Raw genomic sequence first — 16,907 nt, 5'->3', positions numbered from 1 at the left:
TAACCAGGCCAACTCCAACAATCAAAGGGTCATTTAGTCAATAGGTAGTGACGGAGATGAAGTGCAATTCACTGATTGAGTGGAGCTAAACTAGCAAACATAATTAAGCTTTTATTGAACACCCTTTCTAACCCGCAGTCTTTCAGATGTGGACATGCACCAGAGAGAACCCCCCCGGTGAGCAATGTACTAGACTAGACCAGAAGGCAGAATCCTCACAGGGGATAAAACCTAATGAATCACACAGTCTGGTCCTTTCAGATGCTACAAGGCAGAGTTTCTATAATATGCTCTATTGAGATATGCGAGCAAAAATAAAGACCTCATGTTGACAAAGCTATACATGAAAAGGAAGGGGTACAACTGAACTACAAACAAAATTTTAATTAGAATACAGACTTGGATATGTAACTTAAAGAACTGACACACATTAACTCCTGAACAGAGAAGACAAAGATGACGAGGATACACAGCAGAAACTGTTACAAGTAGTTGCTTCAGCCACACAGAAGAGTGAACAGGCGGGAGGCACATGAATCCATTCCTTGTAGGGAGGGTAAAACAGCGGATAAAAGAGTGGAACTTAACAGGTGTGGAGGAACTGAACAACATGGTATTTTACAGCATGCAGCAAGCCTAGTCACACATACACTACCCTCTGCTCTTGAGTGGAAACGAATGTTTGGAAGCCGGGGGCGACCCCAAAGCCCAGCTCATGGAGGAAAGGAGGCTCTGACTGAGAATGAAGCTGTACCTTTATTCCGGCCTCATAGGACGTCTCATCTAGGGTGAGGGGTGAGGGAACACAGCCCACATCATTATCAAAATTAAAAGGCAAGCAACACTGAGGTAAAGGGCAGAAAGGGATCAGTCGCATCAGGCAAATACCTTGTAAAAGTGAACGTCCCAAGCAAAAACTCTGCTGCATTGTAGGATTCAGATAAAGTTCAAATAAAGTAATATTTTCACTAGAGGTGTTTAAATGGAAACCAGAGGAGGAAGAGACATGTAATGAGCTATTATCTAAATCTTTGAGATCTATTCAGGTTGTTAGAAAGTGAGAGAGGGCAAAACTATGCAGCATAGAGTATAGCAAAGTGGTTTGATGATATCCTTTAGAGGTTTCAACTTCTACATGTCATGCAACACGTTGGCAGGGTTAGCCCAAAATTCTGATTGGTGTGATGAAATGAACAATTAAATTCAACTCAGTCCTGTTTCAGGATCGGGTTTTAAAATTCAATTCCTCTGAAAAAGGAATCACAAATGAAAATATGGAAATCGCGTCTTGTTTATTTTAAGACTATAACACTGGTGGCATACTGTACTCATAGCATAGGACAATTACTGATATAAATGTTTGTCAGACTTTAATGATAACCTAATTAATGCACCCATCTTTCAACTCATAAACGCATCGCTGCTATGGCTGCTTGTGTCATGATTATTAATGACTAATCTATGCTCTTTCGCTTTCAGGATGAAACCCTGCGATGGTGATTAATATATGATTCGCTTGTTGATGACAGTTGAATGATGGTAAACGTTGAGCACTGATGACATTTAAAAGAAGAAAATAAGAGAGTCCCGTTTTTCACAGCAAGTTCTCCAAAACAATTTAATGCATAATCTTTTTGTGGTGTCCAAGTGCCAAAAATATGCCTCAATCATCCCATGCTATTCTGCTCAAACAAGACAGATTTTACATTAACATTTGGTTCATGCTGATGAAGCAGCCAAGCTGATTAACTTTCGGAGCAAAATCATTCAAATCTGGCTTCATTAATTGCTAAGGAAATTAATTTGATTAACAGCTCAAGTATCCCTTACTTCACTAAAACTGATTATGTGCCAGAAATTTTAATGAGCCAGCAGCACAATGCAAAAATACAGTTGATCATAAAGCGTAATTATTATAATCATTGCAAAATTTAAAGCTCTTTGTAGCACCACTGTATTTTTAACATAAGCTTTTTGCCTTTTCTGTCCCTGCGTCTGTCTGAAAACACGATGATCATTGTTTGTCTTGTGTGTTTTCCTAGAAAAGAGAAAAAAAAAACACATGGGGAATCTGTACTACAGGCAACATCATATAAATGCTGTAGAGTTTCACTAGATTTGGATTGGAAATCCATGTGTTCTCACTGTTATGACTATCCATGACGGCCCTTTCGATCAATTCAGGCTCCAATATAGTTATTACTTTTCATCCTTCACTGACGGCGGTGGGGCCGGGGCTGTCGTGCAAATTTTCTGCAGTCAACAAACCCTGCCACAGGCGTTTCTTTTCATCATAAAATTGTGTCCTTAAATCAAAGTCTGTGCAAAATAGCTGTAGGTCATTGCTCTCATAAAAAAATATGCCTTTAGAGCCACTGCAAGTGAAAAACTAGACATCATAACAAGAAGTCTGCCAGGTTTCTTTTTTACACCTTTTCCTCAAGACGTTATCCAAGTGTTTTCAGATTTTTGTTATTTTTAGCTGGAGATACTGTAAGATGATCCAAGACATTTTTTTCTTTTTGAAACCTGCAAATAAAAGCACTTTCATATAAAACATGCTGCGCATCACTTTGTAAATCCTGACAGGTTTTGCAGTGATCAAAAAGACACATTCATATTTTTCCTCCTTGGCTAAAAATAGAGGACTCAGTCTGAGCAGCCATATATTCTTGCATGCTTTGCAGTCCTAAGTGGTTTTGGCTCCGTATTACACTCATATGCTTCCATCTAATCATTACTTGGCCCTGCTCTGTCAATAATTCTTGGCTGCTTTAATTCCCCAAGTTTCATTTAGTGAAAACCACACTAACTCCACTTTTCGCAGAGAGGGTAGATCAACGATCTGATTTTGCTCCATGCACTGTCACACAGCAATAATGGACACTAGCTGGCAAAAATTTGGGGACAAACACTCAATGAGGCAGAGCGGGGAAAAAAAGAGGTTGGAGGCTGATCGTTAGGTACCAGTTGCTGCTGACATGACACAAAAGTTTGAAAACCAGGGGCTACACCGAATCCCAGCTGGTCAATGAAGGGTGGCTCATCCTGGCTGTGGATCTGAACCTTGATGCCTGCTTCATACGATGTCTCATCTGTGGATACAGCACGGCAAAAAATATAACATTTACGGCCATCAAAGGGAAGCCGCTCTGTGGGTGTTTTTTTTTTTTTCCGTGATTAACAGTTTTTGCAATATTTGTGTTTTATTGCTGGGTGAAGCAAAACCAATGAAACTGTTGGTGTGTTAGTTAATTTTAAATAGATTTACAATCAGTAATGTCCCTGCATATTGTAATAGAGATTTATTAGAGCACACTTAATTGAATCTACTCACAGTGGTGCACCTGGAGGAAAAAATGGAAACAATAAAACAGAAGAAAACAAAACAATACTACAGATGGAATTGCTTTATCTTTTCTATAGTGCGTCTAAAAATACTAATATCACTTGAGTCATTTTTAAGTAACAGACCAACCAAAAAAAAAAAAACTGTTTTAACATATTTTGCAGTGGGTTTGTATTTAGACCTCCTGAACTCTTTCAGTGCATGCTTCTATCAGTGTTTCACAGCTATGGATGGGGATTTTTGCCCATTGCTGTGTCATTTAATGGGCAATCTGATTATGTAAACTCAGTCAGATTAGATGAAGAGCGTCTACAAACAGCTTTTTTGAAGTCTTGCCACTTATTTTTAATTGGATTTAATTCTGAGCATTGGCAGGGCCATTCTAACACATGAATATGCTTGAATTAAACCATTCCATTGAAGCTTTTTAGGTTTGCTGTCCCACTGGAAGCTGAACTTTGACCCCAAGTCTTATGTCTTCAGCAGCTTCAGGCAGGTTTTTTTTCTTAAGCATTGCTCTCTATGGGTCTGTTCTCAGTAGGTTTTGTTTAGTGATGTTTAAGTAAAGGGTGGTGATCACAAATGCAAGCCACACAGTTGTTGCTTTGTTAAAAAAATATTGAAAAATACAATTTTCCTTCTGCTTCAATTACATAAGATCCCAATTAAATACACAGAAGGTTGTGATTGTAACACGATAATATGTGAAAGAAATCAAAGGGCGGGAATATTTTTACAAGGAACAGTAGATCCTTATAAGGAGAGGTTTCCATAAATATGTTCACCTGTTAGCATAAGTAAGAACAGTGTTTAAAGTTGCACTGACCTGTCTCTCCCCAAACAGGCAAGTATTCATCCTGCTGGATATCCAGCATGATTTCCAGGCCATTCCCTGTGCCTCCTTTCAATGTGGTCAGCAGAGGGTTGCCATCTAACCCTGAGTTGAAGGTGTAGCATTTCCCGTAGCGTGTGTAAATCTGTAAACGGAGAACAAAAAAAAGCCCCAAAAAGAGAATGAGTATGAGTAACAACCTCCCCTCAGCACCACTGCAAGCTGTGCAACAGTACAAGATGTATTACATGTCAGTGTGTAATTGTGCAGAAGAGGTAATCATTGCAGAGGTTTTCTGATTACCAGAGAAAGAAGCATTGGCTTTGAACAGGCACTGGTTTAGGAAATTAACGAATGTACCTCGGTAGCAGCAACAGCCATCTATTTTTTACCCAATTTCACTCCAAAGAAAAGTGGTGCCCTGAGTGATTTATTGTAAATATAGTGTTTAAACATCCTTGAATTAGAAACTCAAGATAGAAAAATCTATCTGATCACAGATGAAACCTCTAACTAGGATTGAAGCAATGCCAGAATAATACAGCAGCTCTTAATATTTAATATAGAGTCACTGCAGGTATTTTTTTACACCAAAAATCTTCCACATTCAAAGAGCTTTTTCCTCAGAGTTTGTGGTTGATTATGTTGTTTTAGAAAAACTTCAAAAACAACTTATCTTTAGAAATAATTAGCATGATACTATTGATATGCCAAAAGGTTACATAATCAAATCATTCAGAAGTAGTAGAGCTAACTTAAAGAAATGATGATTCAGTGTACAGGGAGAAGTTGCCAAATAAAAAAGCAATGATTATCAACTTCCAAAGGTCACAATATTAACATCAGCAATTGTTCAGTACAGAGAGATAACATTCTTTGGAGTATTGATCTCTGGGAACTTGAAACTGGCCCAGCAGAGATTGCACTGTCCGAGCAACAAACCACACTGTTCCTATGACCATCCTCAGAGCATTCTGCACTTCAGAATGGTACTCCATCTGCAATAGGCCAACAAGAGTGTCCTATCATAGGACAGTGAGAGGAGTTGAGAAGATCCTTGCAGCGTCCTTACCCCCAGTCTGAGGTTTGTTTCAGAGCTGCTGCAGGAACAGAGATCTCAACATTGTCACTCCATAAATCCTCTCTGGGTACATAAAACCCAAAGCTGAACATGCTGACAACAACGCCACTTTCATTGTTAAATTTAATTGTGTTAAATTGGTGCTGCTGAGATTATGCACATCACATCAATACACCTATTTTACATTCTATTTATTTTATGTCTTTATCTAATTGTGGTTTATGTGTTTATAATCTTCTAACACTAATCTGTCTATTGAGTGATGATTTGAAACAATGAAACACTGTCTCGTTTTATACACCACAACTAATTCATTTGACTGAAGCCGAGAAACTCCTCAAACTCCCACTTAGAATCAGTTTCAGACAGAATCAAAGTGCAGAACTGGCTGGCAACACATATTACAAAATAGTAAGCATTTACAGCATACCGCATTGCAACAAATAGCAATGTTTGTTGCGTTGCCGTTGTAAACTGTTGAGAGTTCACAGCAAATAAGCATATTGCAACTATGAAAAAGCCGTCACTACAGTAGTCCTACACACGCAATTGAATCTCATAAGCAAAAAACAAACAAACATTGGAGCCTAAAAACAAGTGAATATGTGGTAGTTGATCTACTGAAACATTTAACACAAAATACCTTTGCAGAAATGGGTTAATCGTATCATAAATGCATACATATAATCATTATTTTATGAGGTATATATGTTCAGTAACTTAGTAACACAAAAACTGGCCAACAACATGGTAGCAACACAGTGCATTTATTCATGTGGTGAGAAATAGTTGAGAAAGATTATTATTTGTAATAAATAAAATGAGCTGATGTTTTGTTTGTCTTACACAAAAGTTGGGAAATGAAACAATTGCTGTAGAAAGTTACAATAAAGACTCATGTTTCCAGCCTATTAAATAATTAATTCCAGTGTATTGATTAGAGCCATTTATTCTCTTGTGAGTATTAGAAGTACTCACAACACCATAGAAAACTGTAGAAAGCTCAGACAGTGGCTTTCAGCCATTCATGTATCTTTAGCACTTGTCTAAATCAACCTCACATCAGAAAAGACAGAAACTCCAGCGCTTGTTGACTTTTCATCAGTTATCCTCTGTAGCAAGGCTGTGTTAAAGGGTCTGCTGGCGGAAACCCAGGCAGCTGGGCAAAGTTGATCTCCAGAGATCAGAGTCAGTGTTCCTTGACCGACTCACACAGACTTTCGTGCAGCTCAGACAGATGCTGTTCGACAGAGCTCTAAGTCTTTTCCCACTGCAGGCCATATAATGAGGTCTGCTAAGTGACTCGAAACCATCTAACTGGTGAGTTTTAAAAATTTTACACAGCAATTTAAATAAAACAAGAGGGCCAGAAAGTCACACTTCAGCTACGACAAGAGATGCTTCAGACACAAGCACAGCTTAAATGCAAAATATGGCTGTCTTTGGCTATGAAGATGGATCTTTTTTTAATACAGCAGAAGTTCTGCAGTGATATTTTAAACTAACGGTGAAGCTGTTGCAGCCAAGTGAGATCTTTCTATACTTGTATTTCAGATATCCAACTGGTTAAAGCTGTCACTGTTACCTGTTTTGGTTGTTAAGACTGGAACACTGATCAAGTTTCAGTCACTAAAAACAGAGTTTGACTGTGTAGTCTACTATGACCCTACAAAAATCTGAAAATTTATGAGACCCCAAGCAGAATTTGATTTGGAGCTGCAGACAAAACTGCACTAATAATATTAAAATTCAAATAGACGGAGCTTGTTTCATGGTACGTACAGCAGTACTCTTAACAATTTTGATGACATAAAAAGATTTTGATTTGCTCTTTCCACATTTTTCACTTCCCATTGTTTATAAAACATATGTGGAAGTAAATTTAATTCTAAGACCTGATCATCTGTTCTGGAGGGTCCTGTTTTATTGGTTGTACTCACAACGAAAGATGCTGGATTTCATTGCAGATAAAGTGTGCATTAAATGTGACTGCACTAAAGAAAAATGTTTTTCTTCTCTCTTTTTTGCACCATGATTTAAAATCATTGTCTCCTTGCAATCTGTAAAACATTATTTTACAAGTGGTATAAAAAAGAGACAATGTTGCTGGGAATATTATCAATAAATCTACTGTAAATTAGAAGTCTATGGTGAAAGATTTGAAATTTGTTCTGCTTGTTTTTATGAAGTAAAATTCCTTCCACTTGTTTTCACTTCTTAGCCGCATTTTCGAAACAACACCTGATCCATCAGATCAGTACAACTCCTTCGAACCAATCCACAGCTACATTTGGATTTTGCAGCTGAGAAAAATACAGCAAAGTGTCTTTATTGGTAGTAGTTTGTAAATTATATATGCCAAATCTATCAAGAGTAAAACTTGTTGCTGCATTTAAAACTCTCCCAAGCTTAGTACCGGGTCTGTCAAAGACTAGAGTGGAGAAGGAAGCAGGACTAGTTAAAGCCTGAAAAACAACAACATTAATATAGATAGTTGTGCTACTGCATTACCCAACTGCCTTTTAGCTTAAGGTTGCAATGGCCCAACAACATCTTTCAGGATTTTATGGTAGAGAGCTGAAGTGATGTTTCCATCAATTACAAGTCATCCAGATCATTAAGCAGCAAAGCAGATCCAGACCATCACGTTACCACTATGGTTGACTTCCTCAGGACTCAAAGTATTTTTGGTTAAATGTGAGATGGAATTTTTTCTTCAAAAGCTGGTTCTCTACCATGAATGTCATTTTTACCCAGTCACTTTCTTATTGTTGAAGCATTAATGATGGCCTGAATGGCAGAAAAAGAGGCTTGCAATTCTTAAAATAATTTATGAAGGTCTGTCTCTTCTGGGAAAGCTCCCCACTGCTCAGGGTTTTCTAGATTTGTGGAATGACTCTCACTGTGATTCTCTGGCACACCAAAGACATAGAAATAATGATGTGTTGCACTGAGAGATATTTCATCCCTATTTTCTTTGCCAGATAGGCTCTATTTAAGTGAATTTCCTGATGCTACAGGTATTGCAGTAATTGGGTCGAGCTGCTGAAATTACACTCAGTTTTCCAAAAAGGGTTGCTAATCACAGTTAATTTATTATTTAAATGGACCTTAACAAGTCTAATTTGCAAAGCTTTATTTCCCCTAATAAATGAAATTACCAGAGGAAAACTACTTTTTGTATTTATTGATGTTGTCGTTATCTGGAAATAAAATTGTTTGATGATCTGAAACAAAGCAAAATCAAAATAATTCTGAAAGATTAATATATTTTATTTACATCAATAATGTTTATTTAAGATGAAGTGTAAGTAAAAAAATATTTGTTGAGTTTTTGGTCTAAGAAAGAAACAACTCAATTAAAAAGCCTTAAAATATTCTAAATTGCACAGAAATAATTCAATACCACAGGGCTGTCTCGTTTGTTAATTTTATTAAATTCTAAAGGAATTCTCATTTTCAAAGAATTTTAAAAGTACATTTTAAGCACTCTTGATAAAGGTAACTATAATTTTAGGTTTAAAATCTGTAGTCACAAGTCAAGCTGCTGATGAAGCCCTGGAGGAACTTATGCAGGATTTTAGTTCATTTATACCTTAGAATCCAGATCATCAAAAATTTAGGTTAGCATTAGTTATATGACTCTGTGCCTTTTCCTCAAACCATATAGATATTTAATTTGTGAAACATTTTTTATTTAAATTTTGTATGATCCCTGATATATTGACATTCATATTTATCTTTAGGTTGTCTTTTAGTATTACTATCTTCACTGTACGTTCGAAATTTTCAGTGACCACGGTTACATAAAACATGTTTAAAAAATGACATCCTACTTGAAGACGATGACTGTGAGCTACTGTACTTGTTTTCTTAAGAGGCTTTTCTTTAATCAGAAACAAAAAGTTTGAGAGGAAAAACAGGACTGGCTTTTTTCACCTCCTAAACATCAACACCTCAAAACAGCCTGAGAGAAATCTTGCTCTAAAGAGGCTTTGTCAAATAAATTATTAATGCACCTTGCAAGCAACACTCATACCCACACCTGGCAAGCACCATCCTTCTCTTTCTACATACAGTGCTGAAGTTTTTGTAGGTGCAGGTCTCCCCACGAAACCTGCACACCAGCAGCATGTCCTCCAGCTGGTGGCTGAGTCGACTCATCATCTCCGTGGTGTTGACGAGATAATCAGGGGGCGGGGTGTAGTTCTGGAAGTCCAGCAGACCCAGGAGAGCTGGTTTATGGCTTTCTTTCAGGATGGACAGGCTCCTTTTTATGACAGTGTGGTTAGGATACATGAGGTCCATCCAGTAACCGCTGTGATACAGGTCGTCTTTAGTCATACTAGATGCACGAAACACATTCTTGTTGCAGAAAGTGACAGCTGGGAAGGACATATTGTAAGCCCAAACCATGTAGATCTTTGTGACAGCAGGGTAGGACATCAGGTAGAGGATCCGGTTGCAGGACCAGGTGCAGAGAAGACTTATGCAAAGAAAGAAGGCCAGAGTCCAGATGAGCTGCTGTGGTTTCGACTTGTTTGGACAGAATATGAACTTCAAACCGTGGATTTTGGTCCTCCTGATGAAAGACACAGTGATCTCTTTGAGAGGCGTTTTGAGCGTGCTGGACGTTGCCTGTTGGACAGCACTCTCCTGGGCATCGTTTGGTTTGTTTGGCCCCAGGGCGATTGATTCAGATGTAGGTGCTTTGACCATAATTGCAAAGGCAAGTACTTCGTGATCAAGTGCAGTTTCTTAGCAGCCCTCAGCAGACCACAATTTACTCCCAGTGGCTTTCACAATCATGTTCCGTTTTATGTGTCAAAAATGCCAGCTAGCAGACACTGAGGTCTGAGTGCACAGCGGTCTGATAAAATCAAAAGAAGTGTGCTCCTTTTAGAAGGTAAATTTGATTTACATAATGATTCACTTATGATAAATACAGCTGAATCACTTCGGAGATAAAAAATAATCAGCATAACTATCACCAGTCCTTCATCAAGAGATAGACGGGCGTGATAATTGCAGATGTGAGCGACGACTCCACTCCCAGAGGTAATCACTTTGAGAAGCCGGAGAGACTTACCTCTCTGTGGCTCAGATCCTTCACTCCTCCATCTCCCTCTCTCCAGTGCCAGACAATACTCACAGATTTCGGTTGTCTCTGTCTCAGTGCAGCAGCTGCCCAGAACTCAACTCCTCCTTTTTTCCACACATTGAAGAGATGCTTTTTAGCCTGTTGACTTGAAGCCTGCAGAAGGGAAAATAAAGCTTGTTGCCCGCCCTTTTCCACATCCACTCTCTTCACAGTCGAATGGAGAATGAGGTGGAGCCAGTGGATGAAATTGTTTTCCTCTGGTGATGAAGTAGACCTCCAATGGTACCGAGAGGCGGAGGGTGGTGGTATTGATCAAATCAGAAACACCTAGCGTAAAGAAAATCTTCAAAAGGAAAAAAGATGAAGTCTGAACTTCAGACTTCATCTAAATTTACTGAAGTATCTGCAGCAAGTTTATGGGTCGATAAAACTGTATAATTGATAGCTGTGGTGGCTACTCGACAAAAAAACGCAGAATCCCCTTAAAAATGTGTCGAGACCATTTTATAGTAGGTTTCTCTATCTAAATAAATTATAATATATAAAACTGAAAGTAATTCGTACTCCTGGTGCCTGCAGGTGTGACTTTGGTTGAATTTCAAAGTGTTTTTCTCCATTTAGGAAAGCCTGTAAAGATTTTGTTTGTCACAAAGCTGAGATTCATACTTATTTCATCATCTTTTCATCCGCAAAGCAATATGTTTTGTTTCCAGTCTGGAAAAGAAGAATTGCAAAAATGAGCTGATATGAACTTTGTTGCTATGAAACACAACATTTTTTATTATTATTGAAAAACTGCTGATTAATGCTTTTCCTTTAAAAACAATGTGCTATTACAATCTTTGAATTGTGAATGATGATTTTGAACTAATTAAATATGCCCCAAAAGGTGGAAATGATTTGCGTTAATGTAGTGTGGACCTCTTTCATTGGAGCAATGCGACTACAAGAACTTATCTGCTGGTTCTTAATCAAATAATGCAAACTATTTTAACACAAAACAACAACAAGCTACTTATAACCTAAAATAAATTTTAAATACTGTATATATGAGAATAAGCTGTAGGAACTAAGAAATGACACAAACCCATAAAACCACAACTCTCTGTTGTCATGTTTGTTTTTGTCTTAAGTCAAAACATTAGGAATTATTTATGAGGACAGCACCTCCTTGATAACAACCTCATTACAACCCAAAATAAAAAATAAATTCAGGATAGTCTGAGAAATTTACCAAACAATCTAATTAATAAATGTCAACTGACAATGAATAGATGATAAAATTATGATTATGAATAAACATTTTTTCAACACACACCATCTCCACTAATTTGAACTATGTTTGGCCAGCTAACTCGCACATGAGATGTGAGTAATTGTGAAGCACGGTCGATTAAATAACTCGTTTCAGCCTAATTTTGGTAGCTATTCATTATCATATGCATATAACCACAACTACAGTAAACAATGATTATATAAAATACTTTAAACCATCTGTTTTAACAGCAGGTATGAAAAGTCTTGCTATTAGAAACCACCAAAAGTGCAACAACATCAAGAAACAAAATGGTGAATTGAACAGTGTCAATGAATTTCTCTGCATTAAGGATATGATCTAAGTATGTCCTGGAGAAGATTATAACTAAATAACTAATGCAGCATTAACTTTAACTTGACTTGAAGCTGACATGTCTCCCTTGGTTCCAGGAGACTTTGGAGGAAAGAGATGCTGTATTCCTCACACATGAAGTGAATATCCAGGCTGATCAGCAACAAGTCAAAAAGCCAGGTGTAGTTGAATGTTTTCTTTTCTCTTCACATTTACACATGATAGAGCAGAGGAGTTCTCTGATTATTCTGAGCATGAAGCAAACTTCAATGGCAATATGGTGGAGGTTCATTATTGTGTCAGCAGCATATCTGTGTTCTGAGTCACCAATAGAAGAGACTGGTAGCTCATCCAGCATGTGAAGCTTTGGAGCAGCTGCATAGCTTGATCATCAGAATTTGAAGGAGGAAAATGCGACTTATGGTTAAATCAGGTTTCCCTAAGGCCACTGCTTGCTCCCAGACAGCAAATTCTATTTGCAAAAACTAGTGGTCAAGACTGCTATTACTTTCGAAGATGTTTGTGGTGGTTGGAATTTTATTTTATTAGTCCTACTTTAATTGGGTCTTTTATTTGCATATTTATCATATCCACAAGCTCCATTACAGACAGTTATGATTAAGGCAATGCTTTCTTTGTTTCCACATCTATAAGCCAGGTCTGTGTGTGCTTGCGCATGTTTGTCTGCTGTGGGGGAGCAGGTGGTGAAGAGGGCTTTTTTGTGTTTGCTTCATTTTCTCTAATATGAACAAAAGAATGACCAATTGATTGATGCATGTAGCACTTCTTCAAAAAAAAAGAAAGAAAAATACAATGCACATGTTGTTCCACATATTAGCTTAAATGTTACTGCCCTACTTTTTAGTACTGTAAGAAAATAATGAATTCAAAATGAAAAAGTAGCTCTTTGTTACCCAGTTTTACTTGATCTTAAGTTGTGGTCAAAGTAGTATTTTAACCTTAGTACTATTTATTATCAGAACATGAATAACAAAAGACTAGGAGAAAAAAACCAAAACAAAACAAAACTTTGGCACTACAGAAAAAGTTGTTTATTTTCTTCTTAGCATACATTCATTGTCTTACAGCTGTTCTACATCATGCCAACCACCACTGAGGCTGACAAGAAGAAACCTTTTTTAGCCTTTTGTGTCATCAAATATTTTTAAAAACTGTTGGTTAGATAAAAAAAAAAAGTTATATATTTTTTGCCATAGAGAATTCCATTTATGATCAACATCTGTTTTCTCACATAAACAGTAGTACATCTGAGATATCTGACTTCTTATAATATGAGTTATAGCCTGGTTTCTTCTCCTATTGATCATATCATATGTCAATAGATACAAGGTGCATTTTATGAGGAAGTTAATTGCATGAGCTTCTTTCCTCCATCCAGGCTTAAAGAGTGTGTGATGCAGGAGGCTCTTCATGCTCACAGAATCATCCCTTGTCAGCAGTTCAAACCAAAGTACTGTTTCATTATGTTGAGCTCCAGAGGTTACACACAGCCAATAAAGTTCAATCATCACTCCTCTTTCAAACACATGGTCTCTCAGCACTTCACAACAGTTATCCAATTCTATACAGATGCCAGTTTAAATGGTCAGATATCATATTTTAGAGCCAGAAAACCTAAATTTAACCTAAATGTCAATGCAGGTATGAAACATAAATATGTTAAAATTGGCCTTTTCATTATTTGCCAATAAGTAATTTTAAAACACTTTTTTAATGAATGTCAGACTTTGTAGCAGCATCACTGTTTATTGTGCTGAATTTGTTTTCTTCACAAATGAAGTTACAGTAGTTCTAATATAATATGGTCAAAGGTTATGGGCAAGAGGTCCTGTGCAGAAAATGTGGGAGAGCTTCCTGAAAATAAAGTCACCAAAAACATTCTCTGTTGTAAACACTTTGTTGTCTCCTCAGGGGAATGAATAACCCAGACTGACATGACACAGTTGATGCTACAGCAACCACAGATAGCTCTAGCAGGGAATAACAATACAGAACCCTGGGTGCTGTTCATGAGTAAAGTTTTTTCAGGTAGGAAACTTTCCTTTTATATGGTCCTTCTGTTGGTAAAAAAATCCTGCTGATGTCTGCAGAACTTTTTATGAATTAAAACATTAACCTAGAACGAGAATCAGCTTTGCTGGTCAAGTTGATGAACACAGGCAAATCTTTTTACTTCAGTTTTATACACACTCAGCAAACAGCGTGTATATAAATAGACACAATTTAACAATATATATTCATGCAAATATATCAAAATGTTTCTTCTGCATGTGTTTCCTCAATTACCTAGTATTCATTTGTTTTCTCAGTGTCCAAGCCAAATGACTGAGAATGAGAAAATGTTTTATTGTGGACGCTGCATCATTTTATCATCCTTTTCTTCCTCTACCCATCAATACATATGTAACATTAACCTGAAGTGACCGTTTGGAGCAAAACAACATCTAGCTGAGAGAAAACTGGAGAGAATGGATGAAATGACTGGTGGTGACCTTTGAAAAACATTTAGACAGCTACATTATGGTAGTGAATTAAACCCTAATTAGTAAAACTGACTGTGTAGAAAAAACATCATTGTCGCAATCACTTCATAACATAATCACTACAAAGCAAAGTTGCTAAGAACTGATGCTTTGTAGTGAATGAGAAGCACCTCCCATTGAGTGAGTGTCAGCTCCAAACTTTTATTTTCTTTCAGTGCTCAGCTCTCTCTCTCTCTCAGTGGCTCTGCCCTGCTCACAGCAGAACCTTGTTTTTGATTGGCAGCATAGTGTCAGCAGATCTTGGTGTGAATGCTTGGCTAGTTAGCATGGCCACCGATGACGGCTGTTAAACAGTAAGTTATTTCTCCGCCATTAGGGCATTTAGCAATAAGTACGTTGAGTGACAGTGTTAAGACCCTCCTCCTGGCTCTGATTGATTGTTTTTGGTAATTTCTTCAGAAGACACGAATAGCTAAAGGAGGTGAAGGAGATCAATCTTTTCACAGATTTTCTGTCTCATTATATACTGTCATGATGTGGTGACAGTTTTAGGAAATGTGTAAAAAACATATTTTTTTATAAAAGTTACATACTGCACCTTTAATGTAAGGTACATACAACATTCTCTCTTGTCCTGGTTTCTTTGCTAAATCCATTAAATCCACCAGCTTGTTGGTTACTAAACTCGCCCATCTAGTGTTTATTGCACTGAATGTAATACACTTACAAACGTCTCTGGTATTGCAGCACCATCAAGTACAAGTACCAGTAAGCTTGAATGAATATTTTCTGTGTGTATATTAAACATAGGAATGTTTCATTTAGACTGTGTGTAAGCTGAAGCACAAGCTGATCATCCCAATGTAATTAGTAAGCCTTGACGCAGTGCAATTTTCAAAGTCCAAAACAGATACCATTTTGTTTTATGTGAAACGAAATGAGAGAAATTCAATAGGGTTTAATTCTCAGATTTTTACATGCACAGCTTCATTTAAGACCTAACTCACTCCTGCAGGGCTGTCCGCAAATGACACAAACCATCCTCTTTCATGTCAAAGCCAAACTGAGCCCCAGAGGTCTCATTAGAGGAGGAGCAGAGATTCAGCTGAGTAAAGAGATGAACTCCTTTAAGGGCCAGTGCAAATGTTCAAAGCCTGGAGAGGCACTGGCAGCAATTACACGTTGTGCACCAAAAGCACATCAAGCACAGTGCAAAGATAAAGGAGGTAAAATATGAGTGATACCTTTGATGAATGTCCAGTAACTGTGAAACTGAACTCAAGAATTGATTCATCATTATCAGCCCTGATGACCTCACTGATCATTTGACTGTTAAAAAGGCAAGGGAAGATTATATGATACAATAGACTCTTGAGTGGCAGTTTGGGTTCTTGCTAAGGCTTTGATCTATCGACAATAAGTGTATCACAGCTATGAAGTTACAGAAAGCTTACAAAAAGTTTTCACTTCATACTATTATAATTTACAATTTTTTTATTTAATCTATTTTATAATCTTGATTCATTTCTCTTCCTTTAAATGCTGAGCATTAACGCAATGAAAAAAGAGGCTTCAGAATGACATAGTCAAAGCCTCCAACTGCAGCATAACCTTAAACCAGATGTTCATGCTTAAAAAGCACCCAGTGTGGCTGAAAAACAAAACTTTAGCAAACAAGAGTGGGTTAAAATTCCTCTTTGCTGATGTAAAATGCTCATGACCTTTTACAATGTTTGATGGCAGTTGTTGCATCATAGAGTAACATACACAGTGGTTCAGGGTCTAATTATTATTTTTTTTTTTTACCTAAGGTCAGGTTGGTTTGGATATATATTTTTTTCCTTTATATATGACCTCACTAATAAAAAACACATTTGTTTGTAGTCAGAGATACAAATACACAAATGACACTGTGCACATTTTTGAACTTTATTAAACACAGTAGTCAAATAAAAAAAAAAAACAATTTAATTTAGCATGAATGTTTAATACCTTCTCTACATGATTGCAGAAATGTTTATTATTTATTAGCAAAAAGAACTGACCTTTCATAAGTTGCAATAATTGTTGCAACTGTTGCACAATCATATATCAATGCACATAAACAGCCGGTTTCTTCACATATGTACGTAAAGAAGTATGAGGTTTGACCATTTAGGTTAGATCAAAAGTAAGAAAATAATAAATAAATAAATTTAACTACTTAAATCAACTCCTTGGCTACCTTACAGACAAAAAAAATCAAATAAATGTTGCAGTTCTCCTGATACAGTTTATCACTTCCAGCAGTCAATCAATAGTGTGTTTTACTGATAATGACTCTTCTTCATGTAACTTTACAAGCAACACAGTCACCATTATAGTCACATGAAATTGTAATAAAGCATGTAAACCACAGAGAAATAAGAGCTGGTAAAAGAGTTTAAAAATC

General features: G+C 37.0%; 1 protein-coding gene across 5 annotated transcripts in view; it reads right to left on the bottom strand.

The window, feature by feature from the left end:
* asic1c (acid-sensing (proton-gated) ion channel 1c) overlaps nucleotides 1–16,907 on the bottom strand; it is a 102,330-nt gene that overhangs the window by 17,959 nt on the left and 67,464 nt on the right. For 2 of the 5 annotated variants that reach the window (XM_028020474.1, XM_028020476.1), the window contains exons 1-3: nucleotides 9,340–10,565; nucleotides 4,176–4,326; nucleotides 2,968–3,095 (exon numbers count right to left, since the gene is read on the bottom strand). In XM_028020474.1, the coding sequence (XP_027876275.1) occupies nucleotides 2,968–3,095; nucleotides 4,176–4,326; nucleotides 9,340–9,981 (921 nt within the window). In that variant the 5' untranslated portion in view covers nucleotides 9,982–10,565. Of the gene's footprint in view, nucleotides 1–655; nucleotides 784–2,967; nucleotides 3,096–4,175; nucleotides 4,327–9,339; nucleotides 10,566–16,907 lie in introns of those variants that run through there. The other 3 variants (XM_028020475.1, XM_028020478.1, XM_028020477.1) reach the window with 3 other exon arrangements.

Source organism: Xiphophorus couchianus, chromosome 6, assembly GCF_001444195.1.
Source record: "Xiphophorus couchianus chromosome 6, X_couchianus-1.0, whole genome shotgun sequence".
In the NCBI taxonomy this organism is placed as follows: Eukaryota; Metazoa; Chordata; class Actinopteri; order Cyprinodontiformes; family Poeciliidae; genus Xiphophorus; species Xiphophorus couchianus.
Note: the sequence above shows the minus strand (reverse complement) of the source record. Positions and strands in the feature narration are given on the sequence as shown.